At 36.4% G+C, this 23,689-nt stretch overlaps 2 protein-coding genes across 2 annotated transcripts in view; both read left to right on the forward strand.

Annotated features, from left to right (window-relative positions):
• The window catches only part of NPHP1 (nephrocystin 1), a 34,523-nt gene extending 27,622 nt beyond the window's left edge, over positions 1-6,901 (forward strand). The window contains exons 18-20 of the mRNA XM_015819294.1: positions 1,479-1,552; positions 2,654-2,698; positions 6,407-6,901. Of these exons, the coding sequence (XP_015674780.1) occupies positions 1,479-1,552; positions 2,654-2,698; positions 6,407-6,685 (398 nt within the window). The 3' untranslated portion in view covers positions 6,686-6,901. The remainder of the gene's footprint in view (positions 1-1,478; positions 1,553-2,653; positions 2,699-6,406) is intronic.
• A 3,478-nt stretch (positions 6,902-10,379) lies between these two features.
• MALL (mal, T cell differentiation protein like) lies at positions 10,380-21,825 on the forward strand. Its single transcript, XM_015819295.2, has 4 exons — positions 10,380-10,577; positions 18,766-18,933; positions 19,128-19,265; positions 20,539-21,825. Exons 1-4 carry the CDS (start codon positions 10,467-10,469, stop codon positions 20,599-20,601), a joined length of 480 nt encoding a protein of 159 aa, XP_015674781.1. The 5' UTR covers positions 10,380-10,466; the 3' UTR covers positions 20,602-21,825.
• The last annotated feature ends 1,864 nt before the right edge of the window (positions 21,826-23,689 follow it).

Consider the following 23,689-nt stretch of genomic DNA (forward strand, 5'->3'; position numbering starts at 1 on the left):
AAAAGAGAGTTAGGAAGCCCAGTTTATGACATAGAGGTAGTCTTTGGCTTACATCCATTTGTTCAGCAACTGTTCAATGTTATGTGGCACTGAAAAAAATGGACATACAATTGGTCCCTGAAGTTCCAGCCCTCGTAGCACTCTTGTGGTCATGTGATCACGATGCAGATGCTTGGCTGTCCTGTGATCACGATGCAGGGAGCTATAATCAAATGATTGCCATTTATGATCTTCCCACAAGCAAAGTCAATGGGGAAGCTAGCAGGAAAGGTTACAAGTTGCTCTGGTAAGTCACTTCCCCTTACAGCACATCTCTCCCTCCATGTGCAGCCTCTACTGACGCTCCCAGGTCCTCCCTGTGCTGAGCTATTCAAGCCATCCTCAGCCTCCCTCCCCTTTGCAGCATCCCCATGCTCCTTATCTGGGACTCCTGCCACCTTTTTACTTAACAACCTGCATGTCTTGGGGTTATGATGGTAGTTGGGGCTGCCAGAATTGCCATCACTAAACAATACAGTCATGTGATGCTTTGCTTTATTACTACATTGCTCAGTGACAGCAATCCATTGCTGCCGTAACTGAGGACTACTTGTACTATTTAATTATGTGTGTGTGTGTGTGTGTATTCCAAGAAATGGAAGTCAGCTTTTTAAAAATATAAGTAGTCCTTAATTTATGACCATAATGGCTACAGCGCTTAGACAATGCTTTACAGCCCTTTCTAAGCGGTTTACAGAGTCAGCATATTGCCCCAACAATCTGGGCCCTCATTTTACTGACCTTGGAAGACTGAAAGGCTGAGTCAACCTTGAGCTGGTAAGAACTGAACTGCTGTCAGTCAGCAGAATTAGCCTGCAATGCTGCATTCTAACCACTGCACCAACGAAACTCTGTGCCACCAAGCAGGTCATCTCATGATTTTACAATCTTTTTTTGTGGTGGTCATTAAGCCAACATGGATAAGAGCACAGTGGCTCACATGGTTAGGACACTAGGTTGGAGGTTAGCGAGCATGTGTTCAAGACCCAAGTGCTTCAGTGTGGTGGGGTGAGCTCTTGTCATTTGCTTCAGCTCCTTGACGGGGACATGAAAGAAGCTCCCCCAGGCGCCTTCCCCAGGCAGCGGTGATGTCACCAGCTAATCCTTTGAACCTAGAAATGTTTTAAACGGTGCCTCTGACACAAACAAAGGGAACAAACAGGATGGTTGTTAAGCACAATAGTTGTTCGCTATGGGGCAATTTTGGCAAAAATGTCGCAAAACGCAGTCAAGGGATGCTGCAAGTGGCCATAAATCCAGGCTGTCAGAACTTTTGGGGTCCATTGTAACTTTGAACTGTTGCTGAGCAACTGATTGTAACTCGAGGACTACTTGTATAAGGGTAGTGCTTATAGTTTTCTTTAAATTGCTTCTGTCATACATAAAATGTCACTAAAGCAGCCATAAGAATAGGTTATATGTTTTGGTTCCCCTTACAGATTTGATCAGCAATCCAATTTTGGCAACTTTTCCTAAACTCATGGAACAGCCTGATATTATGGATGCACTCAGGGTGAGTAAAATGTATTGCATTGCTAAATATGAAAGTAGAGTTCAGATTAAATGTAACATTCAAGATGACAGGTTTCAGTTCCTTTACGTATTTCTATCAGCAGTTCTTCTGAGACACTACTCCTATGGTATTAAATTTCAAGAAATAGCATAGAAGTAAAGTAAATAGAAGTTGAAGGAAAATGCTCCAAGTATTTACAAAGATTGGCTTAGGAGGGGTTGGAATTCAACTACAGGGTGTGGCGTGTTCAAACGAAAGCTCTGCAACTTATAAAATTTCTAGTAGTTCATTATAGCAGGAATGATTTCTGGTAACTTCTCCAATGATGTAAATTGAATATAAATATTGGTTCCAGTGAGAAAAACCTGGAAAACGTGCATTTGCCTAGCTGGAGTAAGGCAAGTAGATTAAGAGGGTGTCTTTTGATAGCACTCAATTATTGAAAAGAGTGTGCTAAATGCGAAAATAATAATTTAATAATAATTTATGTATATGCTGCCCAACTCTCAGTGATTCAATTAGATTAAAAATGGTATACTTATTAATGAAAAGAAATGCAATCTAGGAAGATTACCACTAAAATAGAAATTTATTTTTTTTATTACTTTGAAGAGGATATCACAGTCCTGTAATGCAGTTTTTCAGGAGAGATAGAGGGACTGGTAGAAATCACTTTCTATTGCTTATAACAGAAGTATGTAACAGATATTCCCCATTAATGGAATTTTGTTGATAAGAACTTTAGATCCAACTCTTTTTTTTTTTTAAAAAAAGGAAAATATCGGTGGATTTAGGATTCAAAACACAGTTTTGAATTATATTTTGAGGAACTATACTCACCTCATATCTCTTATAGTAAACCAGAAACTAGGTCTTTTCTTTCTTTGAGCTTTTCAGAGGGTTTTGGAATAGCGTGTCTTTTTCAGGATTTGAAAATCCTGTGAGAACCCTCAACTTTCCGTTGGTGTAATGTAAAAAACAACAGACCACAAAGAATTACAGCGTATAACCCCACAGTCCTTCTAATTCCTCTGTACCTATATAAAAACACTTTAAAAATTGGACAACTGTCTGTAAAGTTTTGAAATTTATTATTTTTAGAGTTCCTGGGCAGAGAAAGAAAGTACATTGAAGAGATCAGAAAAGGTAAGCATTTTCAATTAGGAAGACAGTACTTTAAACATGTAATGAAATTGTGATCCTATGTCTCATTGCGCAGAAAACTTCCAAATGAAGAAGACTACAGCTTCAGTCCTGTCTTGTGCTCATTCAGGGAACCTAGGCTTCTCCCCCCACCCGCACCCCACAGCTTCTTGATAGGAAGAGTCCTGCAGAAATTGTGCATTTTGTTGAAGGGTTTTTTTTTTTCTCAAGAAGTCCTTAGTGTCTTGTCCAGCAAATCTTTATGTCTAGGTAGCTTTGACTTTAACTGGATGTAAAGGCTCTCTTTCCACAATATATTGCAGCACATGTCTAAATTGTTTTCAGTGATCACAGTAGCCAGAAAATTAGTTTGGCCATCTCATTCAGCTGTTTTTATTGCAAACTGTTTAGAGTAGAATCTATTCCGATATCGCAACCTGTGATGATGGAATTGCTGTTAATTTTTACATTGCATTTTTTAATTTCTCAGTTTCCTTCTCTCTCTTTCCTTTTCTGTATTTTTTTTGTCTTCTCTCTCTTTTAAAGTTAAATACAAGGTATGAAAAAGAAAAAGTTGCCTACTTTAGAGAGGAACATAGTCGACTTGTGGGACCTGACCAAGAGGTTGAAGCTCAAGTTATGCCTTTTTTTTTTCCCAGCTGCACTGGAAGGCAAGCTGGTACAAAGCGGAAGTGTTACAAATGTTAAATTGATGGCTTAATTTGCTGTAATTTAGTATATGAATAAGAAGAACTCAACTAATTTATAAGGATATCTACTGCTATAATTTTACTTTAAAGATAGAGCAGAACATTACTCTGTTGTGATAGGAAGCATTAAAAATAAAGATAAGACTCATCATATGTGTCTACTTTGGGTTATCCCCCTCCTCCTCTTCCTTCTTTTTTCTTTTCGTTATTCTTTCTTATTTTTGAATTTGAAATTTGATTTAATGTTTTGAAAGAATTTAAGTAGAAAGAAATATAAGAAAAATATTGAGCATGTGAAAGACAGGAAATAAGATGTGGATAATTATTCCTGTTGGACTTTGAATTGAACGTGTTTGGTTAGCACAGTATTAATCATTGACAAAGCTATAAACAGTAACAGTACATCAGATCAACACTGAAAGTTATAACTCAGAATAATATATAATTCTATAGATAAAAACCCCCACATTTCGGATGTGTGACAGATCCAGATATAACATAATCCAAGAATCATTTCCAATTAGAATTAAATTCTGCATCAGATTTACTTTTTATGTAAGAAGCTAATCTGGACATCAAAGCAAACTTCCACAATTTAATTAGTCATTCTTCAAAGAGTAAGTCAAAGGTCTTTTGCAATAAAAAGGATATAACATTCTTCCGGTATTAGCATATATAATACTGATTCTGTATATTTTGAAGGGACATATGGTCTAGTGAAATATAATAAGAATATCTCAGGTTGCAGTGGAATGATGACTTTATCTCTTAATGTGTTGTTTACAATTGTGATTTTCCATATTGTTCAGCTTTACAACACTGCAATAACATATAAAAAGGGATCCAGACTCTTGAGTACATTTCCAGCATTTTCTAGAAAAATAATTTCAGGTAGTCCTTGACTGAAGGACCATTTATTTAAACACTTCTCAAAGTTACTAAAAAGTGTAAAAGTGATTTAGTACCTGTCCTTGAAGTTATAACAGTTGCACAATCCCTGCAGTCATGTGATCACAATTTGGGCACTTGGTAAGTGGTTTGCATTTATAACCAATTGCAACATCCTGTGGCCCCCTGATTGCAATTTGTGATCTTACCAGTCTGCAACAAACACTAATTGGGAAAGCCAGGTTTGCTTAACAACTGTGTGATTTCTTTAATGACTGCAGTAAAAATGGTTTTAAAATCAGGTGTGGTCACATGATGTTAACAACCGCATCTCTTAGTGATTAAAATTCTGGTCCCAACTGTGGTTATAAGTCAAGGACCATTTGAATTCATTTTAGCAATCAAGAGTTGAATAATATCCAACACTAGAATGTTCCAATTCTAAGTATAATGTTCCAAGTAAATTTAGTATTCTCCTTCTATTGAATTTCCCACTGTTGCATTTCTGTAACAATGTTCAAGTGTTTCATCCATTCATCATATTGTCCTTAACTTGTTCAGATTCTGAATCGTGGTTTTTTTTGTTATTGTGAGCCACCAGAGCTGTATTCTAAGATGAACGGCCATACAAATCTTTTAGATAAATAAATAAGAAAGTGGAGCTCAAACCCTTCAACAGGCAGTTCTTTCTTCCATCTGGTTAATGACCAAGGAGATTGCTTAATGACTGCAATCCAGAATGCCAGGATTGCTGTTGTTGAGCAAAACAATCATGTGGGAGTCTTGCTTAACAGCCGTTTCTCTCAGTGACCAAGATTTCAGTCTCAGTTGTGGTCATCAAGCAAGGACTACCTTTCAGTCTAAACAGGTTATTGTCTTTCGGCTGAACACATTCCTTAGTAAATTCATCTTCATGAAAATAAACCTTTAATAATGGTGCAAGGAGAAGAAAGCCTGGTCTTACTCTTTTGCTGTATATATCTCATATATTCAGTAGATTACTTAACATTAGCTATCCTATTACAGAATTTTTATTCTGTTGGTATTAGTTCAGATATATCCATGCAGCCCATTTGGAAGACCTGCCCTTCTATAAGGGTTATAGAACTATATAAGATATGATCTGTTCTGAAATCCATATTAAATAGCTGTCATGATGATGTAGTCTGAAATTTGGGTTTGCAACACCACCTTGTTCTCCTAAATCCTGTAGGTTCTTAGTGTTTATAATTATAATTCATATCTATGCCAGTTATTTAGCAACTTATTCTCAATGACAACTAGAATCATTTGAAAAGGGAAGTTACCTTTTAATGGAATATTCATTTAATGGCTGTAGTCTAACTAGAATAATTTTAGTTTCTTCCATCTGAAAATATCAGTTATATTTTTGCAAGTTGGCAAATAATTATTCTTGAATAAATCTTTATTGTTTCTTGTCAAGAAAAATCCTTAATGTTTTACCTTCTTATTATCAGTGTTAAATCTGGTTATTTGGCATGTACATTGTTTTTCTTCTTTTGTCCAATTCCATATAAGCAACTGAGTTTTCTTTTTATTGATCCAATAACCTGACCCAAAATATATTGTTTATAACATCAGCAATGTTAAAGTGTCTCTATGCTGAGCAATTGTAAGAACAATATCAATATCTAATAATTTCAATGTTATTCTTGTGTAATTAGTTTAATTTGCAACATTCTATTATCCTGGTGAGTTGAATTTCCAGTGGTTCTAATGCTAGTAAAAGTGAAGGAGACGAAAAGGATTATTCTTGTCTTATTGTAATCTAATTTACTACAGTTTTGAATTCTTTGAGGCTCAGCTTCTTTACCATTCATATTTCAGAAACTGGGTAATTAAGGATAATTTATCTTTCCTTTGTCATTTGTCAGAATTACTCAGTTTTTATAGATACAAACTTGAGAAAGCACAAGTCCTATTTCCCAGTGACTTGCAAACATTTATGTAACATATAATATAAAAATGGGTAATTTCTAATCAGTATCATCAGATAAAGAGTGACAGTTTTAATACAAAAAAGATAAAGTTTTAGGATGCTCTCAGGGAATAATACATTTTAAGTATTCTGCTTCCTCTTCCTCCTAATTAGAGAGACCGGGACTTTCTGAAATCAGTGTTTGTCCTGGTGTACCATGACACCGTCTATCCGCTTCTTCAGTCTGTGTCGCTCCCAGAGTATAAGTGGGCAGAAGAAGAATCTGAAGGCACTCGCTGGCGAATAATAGCTGAATTCCTGAAGAAAAATCGAGAAAGAGGTGGTAGTCTATCTTCTCTGCTATCGTTGGAAAGCCCTCACAAAGCTTTTGATGTCATGGAAACTGCATATGATTTTTTAGGAGAGGCTAGAAAAAATAGTCCTCTAATATGAAAGACATTTGTGGCTATTCATCTACCAATTGCCAAGCCAACACGAACTAATTAAATAGAATTGATAATGTGTTCCAAAATGTATTTTTATCATTTGGCTAAAACTTTTATACCAGGTTCATAAATGCAAGGTATTGATAAACTTTTTAAAAATTTAACTATCATGTTGGTTATTGATTTGTATATTTATGAAGGAAGTAAATGCATACTAAAGATATTTTATCATGTTTTTGTCTTTCTTCAAGGAGTTATTTTCCTATTTCATTTATATTTCTTTACATTAAGCAAATTTCATTTAATAAATGTTGGTATCTACTACAAACACTGAATGTGAGACAAATTATACAGATACTGTACCAGTTACAGTGGTAATGAAAAAGTAACTTTGTGGCCAATTCCTGTATTTATGACATTTGTGTGTGTGTGTGTGTGTGTGTGTGTGCGTGTGCGCGCTAAACGAGAACTACCTGTATTCCCACTGCCTTTTGCTTGGTAGGATGGAAGTAGACTTGACAGATCTGTGTTGCTATGTTAGTACTTTAGTGGGGCTTATCAACATCTTTTCCTTTTTCACTGTTGCCAGGCATTTTATCGCTCCAGAATGATAAGCAAAGATACTGATGTAGTTTTTTGAGAATGAAATGAGACTGGTTTGCAGAAAGTTTCCCAAATAGTGCTGAATTCAACTGTACACAAATGGAATTTCCCTGTGCAGAGGGCTTTCTTCTTGTTTTTGCCTGAAGACTTAAAAGCAGTCTTGAAAGCTGTGTCACAGAATTTGAAAGTCCGGATGGAGTACATCTGAAAGCACATACTGGTTGAAAGGTTTAGAGAAGGGGAAATCGCTTCATTTTTATTATCTACCAACTATTTATTTCAGAAACTCACCATTGGATTTTGCCCTGATCTCCAAGTACACATGTCACTGAAATAAATGACAATTGCCTTAATTTGCATAATGATCCCAAAACAGAAATATAGCTGTAGAGAAGAAACTGGTTCAACAAGGCTAACTAGAACTAGTCATGTTTTTGGATGTGTTCCCAATCAATTAACAGCAAGACAATGGAATCTGTTCAACCAAACATGTCAGTGTTCCCCTTAAAATGGTTAGAAAATAAGTTAAGTTAATAGACTTAAATTCCTTGCCTCAAACTCCAAAATTAAATTATGTATAAAATTAAACATACTTTAGGCTAAGCACCTTGCTGTGTACTTGTCTTCCTTTCAGATCAGGAACATTGTAGAAAATGAGTAGGTAGGTTTATACGATAATCCTCAACACTACAGTATTTCTTGGAGGTGCATGGTTTTTCCCTATATGGGTTTGTTTGTATGATGTATAATTTCTAATACATTAACACAAAACATCTATTCTGGATATATCTATGTATAGATTGACAGCAGCTTACAAAACTGTTAGCAAAGTAGATTTATAGAGTGTTTACATCTGATGAGTATAAATGAAGGACCTCTGCTCATTTTATTTCAAATGTTTATACTAGGGGTGGGGAACCTTGGCTCTTTTATGACTTGTGGACTTCAACTTGTGGAGTTGAAGACCACAAGTCATAAAAGAGTCAAGATTCCCCACCCCTGGTTTATACTATTCTCAAAACTATAGAAGAAGGGTACACAAACTAATGTGCCCCAGCCAATAAATAAAACCTCACAGCCATCCTTGTTTAAAGAGCACAAACGTTCATAGTTAAAATGTTGAGAATAATTCAGTATGTTGTCACTAGACTTTCAGTATGAACTATCATAGTTTAATGAAAAGTTTAATGAAGAGAAGGACTAAGGATGACAAGATAGCACTGTCCATTATTTCAGGGGCTGCCACAAACAAGAGGGAGTCACACTATTCTCCAAAGCGCCTGAAGGCAGGACAAGAAGCAACGGATGGAAACTAATCAAGGAGAGAAGCAACCTAAAACTAAGGAGAAATTTCCTAACAGAACAATTAATTGGGAACAACTTGCCTCCAGACGGTCCAACACTGGAATTTTTTAAAAAGAGATTGGGACAACCATTTGTCTGAAATGGTGTAGGGTTTCCTGCCTGAGTATGGGTTTGGACTAGATTATCTCCAAGGTCCCTCCCCAACTCTGTTATTCTGTTATTCTATCCCAAGGAGGAAATGCTCAGAAAATGAAAGAATGGCTGAAACAAAGGGCACGGGATTCAATTTCAATTGCATTGGAATTAAAAATAAGCTGTGAGGACAGTAACTAGGGAAAAACAACAAAGTCCCCATTACCAAAAAGTACTATGGTTCAGTAATCAATTCAGTGATCATTTACCTACCCTTTGGGAAAGATTGTACAAGTGAAATTGTATGTTTCATAGTTCTTATACAATGCATTCCTGTGCCCACTGGGTGGCATCTTGTTATTTCGCATTAATTGAAGGATTGGCAAAAGATGCTCAAATGCAGTAAAAATTAATTTGCCTGTTACCTTCTGCTCCCCATTAAAAAGAAAGGCCATGTAAGAACCAAAGACAAATTGCATTCTTTAGAAAGGTGAATAAATGAGTTCGAGGCTAGCATTGAGAGTTTCTGAAGCCATATGATTGTTGCTCAAAAACATGTATAACGCCATGTATTGATTGCAGAACAAAACAACAAAACAGGCATTAATTCCACAAGCAGGTTTTAGATTCTTCCTCTCTGTGCCTTTTGTTCTGTTAAATTATTGCTGCCCCTCCCTGTTGGCTTCTCCTAGCAGTATGCTCACTTGTAAAGTAGCTCTTAAGCAGCAAACCCTTCCAAAATATGCAGTTAAAAGAAACTTGAGTTTTTAATCCTTTCTGCTGTAGGAGTGGTCACGTAGCTTCACTAATTCAGAGGTTTAAGATCGCAAGACACAGGCAAGAAAACAATAGTTCAATTTTATTCAGCTCTAGATAAATTATGCTTGTATGCTGTGTATAGTACTCAGTACTGTACAGTACTCAGTACTGTACTCAGTACTGTACTTCAAAAGGGATGTGGAGAAGTTGGAGGAAGTCAGAAAAGATATAGGATGAGATGAGGACTTGCAAGCATATTCTGTGAGCTAAGCATATTTAGGGTGCAGAATGTAAGTCTAAGGGAAAACAAAAAAGCTGTTCTCTTTTGAAGCAGCAGGACATTAGTGGGCAGAAATCAAGGAAAAATCAATATTAGGAGTAACTTCCTAAAATTAAACACACAACTTGCTCCATTGGAGATTTTGAAACAGAGGCTCAGCTGGATAATCATTTATTGGGGATGATTTACCAAATTTCTCCATTTAGTTTGGACTAGAACAATGTTTCTCAACCTTGGAAACTGCTGGTTGGGGAATTCTGGGAGTTGAAGTTCACACATCTTAAAGGTGCCAAGACTAAGAGACACCGGACTAGAGGATATGTAAGATTTCTAGAAGAAACTTCCCAGTGGCAATGCTTCGGAATGGAACCAAAGGGGAACTCGATCCTCAAAAAAGAACCCTTTTAGAAAGAGTCAGAATCTGTAGGTTCATCTCCTTCTGCTACCAAAGGATATTTAATCACATACAAATATATCCACCAGGATACTTGACCTCTGATCTCTTATGGATGAGCTGCCTTAGTTTTGGTATAGTATGAAATTCTTCCACAATGACTACAGCTACCTGCCAGGCTGGAACTGATTTCACCTTTGACGTCCACATGGGTGTGCCACTGGATACTATTTTAAGCTTCACATGCCAACAGTTCTGCTGCAGAAGTAATTGTGGATAGCAGATCGTAACAACAGCTACATAGAGACAATAGAAATGGATTCCAAAACTTCAAGACCAACACCTGGATGCCCAGCACCTGAAGACACTCCTTCAGGACTGGCCATTTTTAAAACAATACCATATGCCTTAATCTTGCCAGAGCTGGTAAGTCAGCTAACTTAATTTTGTTGTATTTTTTAAAATCCTATCTCCAATTTAAAATGGAACAGTTTTGTAAACTATGTAGTGTCACTATAAGTACAGAAATAGTGTACAAAGTCATAGTGATGATTCCTGGTACTAGCTACTTATATGATATATGCAGGTTTATGCACATATGTTTTATGCTAATTGTGGTCATAGTTAATGAATGGTTTATTTGAAGATTGGTAAACTTTCCCTACTTCATTTTATGGTTCAAGAATTGCATATTTTGATCAGCTATGCATCAAAGCACATGCCCTATATCTTCTTCCCATTGCTCTTAAAATGTGCACTTTAAGGAGCTAAAGCATCTATCCACAGTTAGCATACAGCACAAAGTTGTAGCTTTGTTAGAAGAGAGCTGTGTTAGTCCTTGACTTACAACCACAATGGAGACCAGAATTTCTGTTGCTAAGTAAGGCATGTATTAAGTGAGTTGAACCTGATTTTCTGATCTTTTTGTCATAGTGTTAAGTGAATCATGCAGTTGATAAAGAAATAAAACTTTCTCCATTAACTTTGCTTGTTGGAAGTCAGCTGGGAATGTCATAAACAATGATCATAAGACTCCAGGATGTTGCAACTATCATAAATACATGTTGGTTGCCAAGCATCAAAATTTTGATCACTTGACTATAGAGATGCAGTGATTGTCATAAGTGTGAGGACTTATGGATATGAGGACATAAGTACAAATTTATAGACTTCTTTATATATTCATATATGTAAAGCATATAATACCCATATAACTATGAAGCTGATCATATGATAGCAGTTTGGATGTATATTAAGATTGACTCTTTGTTCCTAATTTTCAGAAAACTATAGCTAGAAACTATGTCAGCAATGGAATGGTTAGCTTGGAGATATTAATACTGCATTACAGTATTCAACCTGGTTTACAAGGGTTTGTGGAATCTTTCTTCCACCCTCCCTAATTATTCTTCGATTATTCAACTTGGCTGCTGTGAGGCTGAGTAAGATGCTGTGCTCATACAGGACTTGCTCTCTGAAGACATGGGTCAATATTTTCAAACAGTGAATTGTGGAGATATTCACAATTAATAATCCAAAAAGGATTGATTTACAAACTAGTTGTAGCTAGGCATGTGATTCTTTGGATAAAGGTTGATTCAACTAAAAGTGCTTCACAAAGGAGAAACAGCAGAGCTGATTAATTCAGGAACAGAAGAAAGGCCCATGTAGCAACTTAGAAAATTCATTAATTCATTAATGAATTCAAGAGTTCATTTAAAAACTCTCAGCAGCACTTTTTTGTGCGGCTGCTGATAAAAACAGGATCGCCAACATTTATTTATTTATTTATTNAGGTCATTCCAGAGGGCAGGAGCTGCCACAGAGAAGGCTCTCCCCCTGGGGGTCGCCAGCCGGCATTGTCTGGCCGACGGCACCCTAAGGAGGCCCTCTCTGTGGGAGCGGACTGGTCGAAGGGAGGTGTTTGGTAGGAGGCGGTCTTGCAAATAACTAGGTCCATTGCCATGGAGCGCTTTAAAGGTTGTTACTAACATGATCGCCAACATCCGATAACGGATATGGCACAAGAAGAAGAATTTAAAAAAACGCCAAAAGAATAGCATATCTAAAGAAGAGAGATGGAAGCATTGTCACTTTCAGTCTAGTTCATTAAACAGGAGACCCCAGACTTTGTACAGGTCTGTTTGTAGGAGAGAAGAAAAGGGGAAGAGAGAGGAATAGGACTTTCTGCCCTTTCACCCATTCCTACTCCTAATAAGTCTCTAGAATTGAGTCACAAAAAATAATTATGTCAATCTCATCAAGGTTTGGGTAACAAAAGATACAGAACTATTATCTCTTGAGGATTCAGCTGGTATCTTGGATTTTATATATCCAGTGGGGGGGGGGACCCTAATAGAATGTCCTTGTTTAAATGCAGTTGAATTCAGATTAAGTTGACAGTCTTGGAGATTCCCTATGGTTACATCCATCTGTGGAACTTGGCATTCAGGAATTTGTCCTATTTTTTTAAGAAATAGCAGATCAAAGTAGCTGTCATCATTACATAGTGTGATAATGAAATTCACTGGGAAGTAGCGGCAGTGCAGTTTGTATTATGCTTCACTTTGAGAACTTTCAGGAAGTTATATTCAAGAGTTATAAAACATGGCAGAGGGATTCTTTTCCTTATGTTAATTGCATTCTCATTGTACGAGGCAGGGATTTTAACTTAACTGGAGTTGTGTGTGTGTGTTTGTGTGTGTGCACGCATGGGTGCTCGTGTATTTTTTATTTATATGAAAACTATTCAGCAAAGATTGTGTAAATAGTAAGGAAGATTACCTTGATGCAATCTCGGTTGCCAAGGCAACCAGTGGTAAATATATATTTTAAGTCCAAACTACCCAGATAACATTTGAAAACAGCACAGACAGATACCTCCCTAATTCACTGAAGTATAAAAGTGGGAAGGGTACATTAAAACCAGACTTGAAGATTCTGTTATCATGTTGAATCTTAATAGAAACAGTTTTAGCCTTCTTGTAGAGTTGATGTTTTTGTCTGGTCTACCTTGTGGGGCTGACGGCTTATAATAAAAATGAAGCAAGCAAGAAAATAAAAGCATGTTTGTTAATGCCTTCTTTGCAATATTGTTCCAGAGACCATTACTCAATGTGGGCAATACATCTTCAAGTCCATGGTGGCACAGAAGAACTCAATGACTATAGTAACAGTGGTTGTGCTCAGGCAAAAAAAAAAAATATGGGCAGCTCAGTGGAAGAGGGTTTCTGTTTTTCGTTATCATTTTCACAAGTGACACAATAATTGAGAGTTTTCATGAGAAAGCAACATGAAAGTTTGGTGAATTGCTACAAATAACAAACTTATGGGAAGAGGTCGATTTAAAATTTATAATTCTGCGTGATACATATATTTTAAATTAATATTTAGTTCTTTGAGTGTTGGGCAAGGAAAGCTATTCATGAAGAATATCATGACAAAAACTAAATATAAAGTGAAATATGGCTGCTTATGTGGGAATCAAAGTTAGGATGAAATGCAGGAACATTCCTTTTGATTTTTGTTACCCTAAATCTTTTTTATTTGTTCCTGTCCCTTAAAATATTCAAGCACATCTGGGTCCCAGATGTTTATTTCCTTTTTTGTATGTGTGGCAGAAGCAACTTAGACAATGTCACTAGCTTCAGCTCAATGAAATCACAGCTCAAAACTAGCTTCAGCTCAATGAAATTACATTTTTTTTCTTAATTGCATTTTTATCCTACCTTTCTTCTATCTAGGAGCTCAAAGCTACATACGCTAATATATTATAACAACTCTGTGAAGTAAAATTGGCCTTAGAAAAACGACTCATACAAAATGTAATAACTGTAGCTAAGAATAGACTTGAACCTGCATCTGGCTGGTTCAGTTTAGAATGTAGTTTTGTACAGCATGGTGTTTGTATATGTGAATTTTGCACCAGCTATTATTTTTTGAGAATTTGTAGAAACTACAATTATAATGTAGTTGGAAAGAACCTGCAGTTTAGAAACAAAATGACATAGATAACACTATGGCTTTTGAAATAATATGTGGCGGTTTCATTTTGAATGCTTTGAATTTTCATTGCGTATTCCTACACTCCCCACCTTGAAGAACCTGTCTGATAATTTCTCAGCAAGGGGGAGCATTAGCTTTCTTGGCAGTGATCCTTGCTCATTGGCATTCCATGGGTGTGTGCCGGTTGGTGGGTAATAAAGAGTTCAGCATCTTCAGATCAAGTTTCCCCCCCCTTTCTTTCTTGGAAATGAAGTGGGAGTGCTGGGTACTTCTGGATACACCATTACAAAGTATGCTGAAATAGGTATACAAGAACCTGACAGACAAAGAGAATTGCAGGGCAATCATGTTCTTTGGAATTAATGACTCTTAAGGGGCACAATCTTTTCATGCTGAAATATTTTTACAAATGATATATCTTCCAAATGTAATCACAGGTGTTTTTCCTTGTCTGTTTCATAATCTTTTCTCTGAATAATGACTAGTTTTATACATATAATATTTCAGGAAGTCCTATTTAAGGATCTCTGTTTGATTCTAAATTGACATTTTGTGCAAAACAGATCAGAATCAGATATCAGATCACTGCTCCTATTCAGCACAGAATTTTGCTTACATTGACTTCTTCAAGATTTTGAGTTGTTTCTTCTTGGTTATACGTATAGATGCTAGAGACAAGTCTTGGGATATTATCAATACCAAGAATTTGCTTTATTAGGATCTAGTATTAGGGAGATAACCACATTTGCTTTAAATCCATTATTAATATAGCCTGGAATTGGAGAAGATTGGATAAAATAGTGGCCATATCTATTGATGTCCTGTTCTACAATCAGTTTAGATTGTCACATATTGCTATAATTCTTGGAGAAGCCTTCTTAGGCTTAATCTTTATCCTACACTTTCTCTCCCTCTCTATCCAATGAATAGCAACATGTTTCTTAATACTTGTTGCTGGAAATAACAAAGAAGATGTTAATATGTCCTATTTCCCATGGGAATGTTGGACTAGAAAAAGAATGTTGGACTAGGCAGGGTTCTGGTCTGATTGATCATGACTGCAATTGGCTATTATTTTAATGCGGATTTGTTGAAATGGCTTATTGATGACACATAAGGAAAACAGGCAGTCAATATCACTCAAGGGTGGCATCCACCAAAACAAATGTAACACTGAACCTGGCTAGGTTTGTGGTACAGGTGCCTATGTAACACAATCCTTTGCATGTGAGCTTAGAAACATATGTCTTTAGCAGAGAAAAATAGGTAGGTGCATCTGCAACATAACTTTATGCATGTTTACATAGAGCTTGCACATAAAGGCAAGTATACATGCAGCTGTTGTCTGGAAAGATAGAACTGCAATCTTAAGCCAGCCAGAGGTCTTGTATAAGCAGAATGATGTCATAGCATCATTTGCACTGTCATAATGATGCATATGATGTCATTTGTCCACCCTTCCCTTTGAGGACAATCACAATCAAGATGAGTGAGAAATGGATAAGAATAAAGCAGGCTGTTTGTGAGACAGGAATTCAAATTTATGTTGATCCTAATATAATATTATACTTTTAAAAATATATGTTGATTATTTAGATCACAATTCCAAAATGAGAAACCTCGCTGAATACAATAAATATGCACAAAACTGAACTATAAATGTACTATTATTCCGCTGCTCAGAATATGGTGACAGATGGTAGTGATGAGGATGAGGGATTTTGTTGTTTAAAGTGCGAAGATCACCCTTTGTTTAGCACAATTATTTATATACTTGCAAGGCTGCTTTATTCTCTATGGAATAAGTCCTTTTAAATATTTATAATTATGCACATTGTTTTTTTAATAAAAGATTTGTAATGTCTGAACATTTTTAGAAAAAAAATAGACTAAACTATATTACCATTTTAAGCAACTTTTAATACATTTTTGACACACAGGTTTTTTTTTCATAATTTGTCCTGCTGTTCATAATCAAGGAGATACATCAAGTCAAACATTTTGACCGTTAGTCATGGAGCTAACCTTCTACCGAATTCACAAAGAACAAATGTGATTGGAGTTGTAACTGCCAACTTCTAATCATATATTCTATACTCTGCCAATACACACCTTTGCTGTTAAATTAGTGTAGAACCTTGCAAGTTCTGCTTTCTACATTCCAGTGTCAAGATAAGATAAATAATATTAAGTAATCAGATGGTTAATTGAATTCCTGAACATGAATGTGAAAGGGAGTGGTTGACCTTGGATGAGTAATTGTATCTACATTAATTGATTGCATCAGCCCTGGGAGGTAGCTTTCACATAAATCTGTAAACCTATGAGGAAAAATGATCTACTCTTTTTCAACTACAAAATACCATTCCATGTCAAACTGTATAGATATTTTACTGCTTCAAATAGAACAGCAAATAGCTCCCTCTTTATTGCATAAGGGCCAGTTAGGCATAGTGGTTAAATCACTGGGCTAGAAAGTGGGAGACCCTGAATTCTAGTTCTGCCTTAGCCATGAAAACCAGCTGGGTGGCTTTGGGCCAGTCTCATTATCTGTCAGTCCAATTCTCCTCAGAGGGTTGTTTTTGTGGGGAAAATAGAAGGAAGTTGTGTTAGATATGTTCACTCCCTTAAGTTATTTGTAAAAATAATAAAGGCGGGATATAAATAAATAATACACAAAAAGATCAAGCTATCAAACAAACAAACAAACAAACAAACAAATAAATAAATAAATGTCCTAGTTCCTTCCATCTGCTATTTTCAAAAATGCTCTGGTGGCAGCAGCAGCAGCAGCAAAAACAATATTAAAGTAGATAACTTGTCATTTACTGATTTTTCAAAATACTTCAATAATGAGACTGACCCTCTTTGGAAATTGCTTTGGCAGATAATGTAGCAGTGATATGTTATCATTGATAAAACCTTGCAATGAAGAATAACTATAGTCCAGTTTGGTCACCAGCTATTAGCTATAGGGTGAATTCCTCAGAATTCCATTTAGGGAACTTTGAATGCAATTGACAAAATTTTACTTTGCACTTTTCTTCAGATTTTGGTTTTATTTCACATTTTAATTTCCAAAGCAGACTGGACAATTGATATGTAACACCATAATTGGTGTTTCAATGGAACATGCATCCATTTATGTCATTTGTGCAAATGATGACTCAGTGATGCAAGTGACATAAATTACTTCATTTACTTAAAATTGGATTTAATAGACATTAACTGACAACCCCTTTCCCCCAATTGGTATCTTCAGTTTTTATTTTTTTAACAACAGTTTTCTTAATGAATTACCTTGGTTTGTACCATATGTTGTTCAGGATGGAAATATTGAATATAATTGTTTAAAATATTAGTATTTCTCCTTAGGATTCAATGCACATTCTTATAATATAAACACTCTATTGCCGTTCCCTAGTTCATTTTTCTCTCTCTCATGCATTTGTTTACATTTTGTTCTTGATTTAACTTTTTAAAAAAGTTTTTGCTCTGTCATTTTTTTGTTCAAAGAAAAAATAAAGAAAGAAATGAGGGACTGGTTCTCTTTTGTGCCCTCTTTGGAAAAAATTATTGGTGGTTTTGCACTTTGTCCGCTTCATAGTAACCACAATATATGCATATATATTAGTTATCCAAGGGAAATATTTTTAATTTGGACTAGATGTTTCTTAGGAAAAAAATCCTGCTGATATTGCGTATTATCATAATAGCATGTTACAAAGATATTTACAATCCATTATTTAAATAATATAAATATTTATTTTTGCTGAGGGTCATTCTTTATATAGCCAATATAATCCTGGACAAGGAAGACTGGTTTCACACACATTCAGTTTTTAGAGACTGAGATACACTGCAATGGTCCAACTGTCAAGGCTGCTAACATCGGATGTTCTTGCTTGACAATATATGAAGAAGCAGACATGTTTTATTTAACCTGTGTATCACTTCTAGAATTAAAGTCAGACAATGTTAGAAGGGAGGGGGGAAAGTATGTACTCGGGGGATAGTTAGCCATAACAATATTCAGTACAGTATTTTCAAGGTCAGTTGTAACCAGAGGAGATGGGGGGGGAGAAGTTCACACTTCAAACTAATTGGAGAACGTGATTGATGACTGTTAAATGAAGGAGTGAGTTATGCTTTGTTAAAATTCAGTTTTTGGCTTCATTATGTACGAGCCGAAGCTATGTAGCAATAAAAGGATTTTTTAAGGTAAACAAGGCCTCAAAGTTCTTTGAAAAGCTTCTTCTTTGGGAACCATGACACCAACAATGATTGGTGCAGTGGCCTGTTAGCTTTTAAGATTACATATAAAAGAATTCTTGTCTAACTAAGCTTCAGGTGGACTTTTTGTGCATCAATGTGTTGCTGTCAGTGTGTTTACTGTGTTGTTTTAAGATAGATCATTTTATATGATGGTGTTATAACTTATTTGTACTTTAGCCTTCTGCTCCAGAGTTACATTTTAATGAAATGTATAAATCAACCAATCAACCAAATAAATAAATACAGGCATAAATCAGAGACTAAACCAATGGAAATGAAATGGAAAAAAGTTTAGTGATAATCATTTGTATTTCAACTTTTTTCACCCTAATAGATCTTTGGTTGCTGGGTCTGGATCCTTGTAGCAGCTACCAATGTGTATTTCCCTTTGCTGCAAGGATGGGTCATGTACGTCTCGGTCAGCTCCTTTGTCATCTCCTTCCTGCTCCTCCTGAGTTATCTGTTTGGCTTCCATAAAAACGTTGAATCCTGGAAAATTCTGGTAAGTGGCAACAACTCCTGCAGCTTAAAGAGATTTGAAGTGGGTATCTCAGATGATGAATGGACTGCTTACCAGGATGACTTTCCTCTGTACTTAATGGGCAATTCTGCATAATGTCCTATACAGGCTGAAGAATTCCACATTTCCTTCTTGTTTTTTTAACACTGTCCACATCTACTTCTCTCTTCTTTTAGGATAGTCTTTACCATGGAGCCACAGCCATTTTTTACCTGAGCGCTGCTGTGTTGCAGGCAAATGCAACAATCCATTCAGAGACTGAAGTGCCAAAAGTACATATCCCTCGCTACTATCAGCTCAATGTTGCAGCCACGGTAAGAATCTCACATCATCTGAGCATCTATCTGTCTGTTTGAAACCTCCCATTTCAGTGTTTGCTGGTGACATTTTATTGCTGGAACCAGAATGAAAATTGCAGGGCAGCCTCTGCTAGGCTCAACATTTCAAAAAGTGTTCTTTCTTTCTTTCTTTCTTTCTTTCTTTCTTTCTTTCTTTCTTTCTTTCTTTCTTTCTTTCTTTCTTTCTTTCTTTTCATCTGTTTTTGTTGATTTTAAAAACATTTTTGTTATACTATGAGCCCCCCTATCAGCTGGCACCTAATATGAGTAAATTAAATTAAACTACATTACAAATTTGTAAATTTAGTTTTGGTTTGGCTGCAGCTGTTACCTTTTGGAATACAGCCCCCCCCCCCATCAAAGGCCAAATGTGACTCTTAATGGCTCAAGTATGAACAAAGCCCTGTTGTAAAGCAGTATTAACTTTCACGTAGGACATGGCCTGCTTTGGCGCAAGCATGTCTATCCCTACCTATTTAATATTGGATTTATAATGAAGAACACTTTTCTATAGAAGAAGTCTTCTTTTTCCTTCGGCATAGGGTTGTAGCTAAACAAGACATGAAAATACAGAGCTAGAGTTGACAAAATATGTTGACTTGTCAATTGTTCTATATTTAACTTCTCCAATTAATAAATAAAGTAATTAATTCAGGATGTGGATGAGTGTAAACAGTGAAAGGGACTTGAAAACTAAACTACTCCATCAGACTGCAGGAGTTTAACTCAACAAGGAGCCTGAGTGTTGGGGAAGACAAAGCCCTGAGCATCAGAGAAGCATTGCTGGCGTAAGATGGTTTGTTCATCCCACATGTTCCTTTTGGTTAATGGTAAATTTAATCTGCTTCCCAGGCCAAACAGGTATATAAGGAAACTCATGGTTCATTAGGAAGGCCTGCTCTTTATCACCTGGATTTTTTTTTGGGGGGGGGGGGGGGGGGACTACAGCTCCCGTGTCATTATAAAAATAGAAGTTGCATGCTAACACCTTTAGAGGCCAGGAGCCTGGAAAGTTAGAATCTATGTGACAATCCACTGTGTTCTGTCAGATTTTCTTCACCTTCATTTTATCCTTCAACAATCCAGCAAGCTGGGTAGCTGAAAGAGAAACAGGTGTAAGGTTAGTTTTTGACTCATTTTGAAACTGAATTTGAAGCTGAATTTAAAACTATTCCTAGTCTGATACGCTAACTTGCTTTGGGAATGGGGAAATTGTAGGTAATAATGTTGCCATTTTTTCCTTTTTCAGTTCTTTGCCTTTATCACTACACTGCTGTATATTTTGCACGCCTTCAGCAACTACTACCACTGAAATGACATGAGCTGGAGTTTGTATACCCAGACAAACAGTTAACATTTAAGAAGATAATTCAGTTGCAACTGAATTCACCCATCAGCTGGGGCCATCGCACACGTGTTTGTTAAAACCTGTATTTTAGCATGCTACTGAGTTCTGTATGTAAAACTACTCCAATTATTGTAATGTGATTCCTGATTTCTCATGCCTGTAATTATCCCAAATCATTATTTTTTCCCCCTCAGATCAAAGCCTCCATAAATAATGTACATAAAATAGGGGGGATTTTTGAACTTTCTGTCTTCAGTGAACTATCTTCACATTTCCTCTTCTGTGAAGGAATTCTTGTTGGTTTGCTATGGAATCTTGCACATAGTCGAAGATTCTGGGTCATATTCTGAGGTGGTCAGTTTCTGGTTGACACGAACCATAAATGAAATAGTGTATAGCAGTGTTTCTCAACATCAAAGTTGAAGTCCACACAATCTTCAAGCTGCCAAGACTGAGAAACACTGCTGTATAGTATATATTATAATGCTACATGACTCAGTGTGTGTGTCTTAAAATTCATCATCCAATCTCTTGCAAGTCACAGGAAAGGTTGTGTAGTGGTTGGCAACCCTGGAAATTGTGTCTGTTTTCTAATTGATAAAGCTTCCAGAGAATTTCGGATTCCTCTGCAACACTGCTTGAAAACTATTTCCCATTTGGATGCAACAAATTAATATTTAGGCTACAGCAAATAATCTGTTGCCTCCAAATGGCCTGGGGAATAATTACCAAGATGTCTGGGAAGAGAAATTCACACACATTATGGTAGCTGTGATATAAATTATTTTTATCTCATTAACTTTATGTGTGATTTCTATCTTAAGTAAGTACGAAGCTAAAATGGCAACATAATACAAAATACCATCTGTTTACCTACCTGCGTGTGCGTTCGCATGCGCGCACACACACACACACACACACACACAGCAAGATTCCTCCTGTGAACTGAAGAACACTCATCTTGTCCTGATGTTAACTATGCTGTGCAAATAGTATCCCTTTTGGTAATGTTGATATATGTAAAAGTATTCTGCTCTTTGTTATTACAGTATATTGAATGTTTGTTTTGATGTAGAAACATGAAGTAACTTATTGGTAAACTTGTGTTTTTTAGTTCTGTTTTATAACTGATGTTTCAGTTAACTATCTTTTGCCAATGAATATAACTGACTTTCTCCCTTTGCTCAACTCATGTGAGTGTTTAAATTGCTGCTTTGTGAGTGAGGTTGTGACATTGCAGATGCAAAAAATGTATTAATTTAGCACATAATTTTATCAATAATTTTAGGCATCTTTAAACTATTATGTGTGTGACTGTTAGTCCCTACAGCATATATAGGCCATAATTTATTTTTAAATTCACCCATCTTTCTCTGAATTCAAAGTAGCAGTGCCCATAGTGGCTTCCAGCTTCTGTCAGAAGGATAAAACAGCAGTGGGCCACAAACTCTGTTCCTTTGAGGTATATGATGATGTGTTGGAGACGTGACTTGTATTGCAATGTGTCAAGATGCTGCTGACTTAAGTTGGAACCCTCTTGGACCCATCTGCTGGTGCCACTGCTTCAAAAACCTTGCTACTCCCTTACAAGTAATGCTAACACCAATCTTGAGAGGTAGTACATGGCTCTTCTATTTAGTTTGATAAAAGCATGTAAATGTGCATGTATACAGGTAATCGTCGACTTACAATCTTTCATTTAGTGACCGTTCAAAGTTACAACAGCATTGAAAAAAGTGCCCTATGACCATTTTTCTCACAACCATTTGTAGCATCCTTGTGGTCACATGATCAAAATTCAGACCCTTGGCAACTGGCTCAGATTTATGATGGTTGCAGTTTTCAAGGTCATTTTGTGACCTTTTGACAAGCAAGTCAATGGAGAAACCAGGTCCACTTAACAACTGTGTTACTAACTTAACAACTGCAGTGATTCACTTAACAACTGTGGCAAGAAAGGCCATAAAATGGGGCAAAACTCATTTAACAACTGTCTCACCAACAGAAAAATTGGGCTCAATTATAAGGACTACCAGTATTACTATGCCCGCACGCACACATATATACATATACAGTATATACACTGTATACACATACAGGTTCGTAGGTATGCATGTATGCATTCACATACCTACATGTACTGTATACATATATACTTGCTAGAGGCCATGCTTAAAAAAACCAGTATTAACAATGTACAATTATCAGTTAAAAGTAACAAAATGGATCTCACCTGTAGATTTAGATTTAGATTTTAGGAAACCTTTATTGTCATTTTTTTACTGTGGGCAAAATGGCACACATTACAAATGAAATTTAGTTGCTTGCTCTCAAAGTGTAAACATACATAACACACATTTAAACATACTATATGCAACATATGTATAGACCTACATTCTTACATATAAGTAACATATAAATATTAATCACTGTCCATCTTGAATACCTAACGGAAGGAGAAAGCTTTAGAGTTCACAAGGTTAATACTGTATGGAACAAAACTGTGACTGAATCTGGATGTTTTGCTTCAGATACCACGGACCCTCCTCCCAAAAGGTAATAAAGAAAACTGGTCATGAAGAGGATGTGTAGTGTCCCAGACAATCTTGTGGACCCTGCTCAAGCAATGCTTATGTTCTATGTCCTGGATGGAAGGGAGGGAACTGCCAATAATCTTTTCAGCCATCCTCACCACTCTCTGCACTGCCTTCCTGTCTGAAGCAGTGATGCTTCTGAACCAGACTGTGATGCTGTATGACAGGATGCTCTCGATTGTCCCTCTGTAGAAAGTGGTGAGGACAGGGGAAGGAAGATGTGCTTTTCTCATGCGATGCAGAAAATGCAGGTGCTGCTGTGCCTGCTTCACCAGTGTCTCGCTGTTGAGCGACCAAGCCAGTCTACTTGTTAACTGCACACCCAGGAATTTGTTCCTGGTAACCATCTCTACAGGTGAATCATTAATGCACAGAGGATGTGACTATTCCTGCCTTTTCTGAAATTGATAATGATCTCTTTGTTTTTTTCAAAACTATGCTGTTTTCCTTGCATCAGT

Source organism: Protobothrops mucrosquamatus, unplaced genomic scaffold, assembly GCF_001527695.2.
Source record: "Protobothrops mucrosquamatus isolate PMUCROS unplaced genomic scaffold, P.Mucros_1.0 scaffold890, whole genome shotgun sequence".
Classification (NCBI taxonomy): domain Eukaryota; kingdom Metazoa; phylum Chordata; class Lepidosauria; order Squamata; family Viperidae; genus Protobothrops; species Protobothrops mucrosquamatus.

Coding starts and splice junctions, on each gene's coding strand:
- MALL (XM_015819295.2), top strand. CDS start 10,467: ATGGATTCCAAAACTTCAAGACCAACACCTGGATGCCCAGCACCTGAA. Junction 18,934..19,127: donor TTGAATCCTGGAAAATTCTG/GTAAGTGGCAAC, acceptor CTCTTCTTTTAG/GATAGTCTTTACCATGGAGC. Junction 19,266..20,538: donor AGCTCAATGTTGCAGCCACG/GTAAGAATCTCA, acceptor TTCCTTTTTCAG/TTCTTTGCCTTTATCACTAC.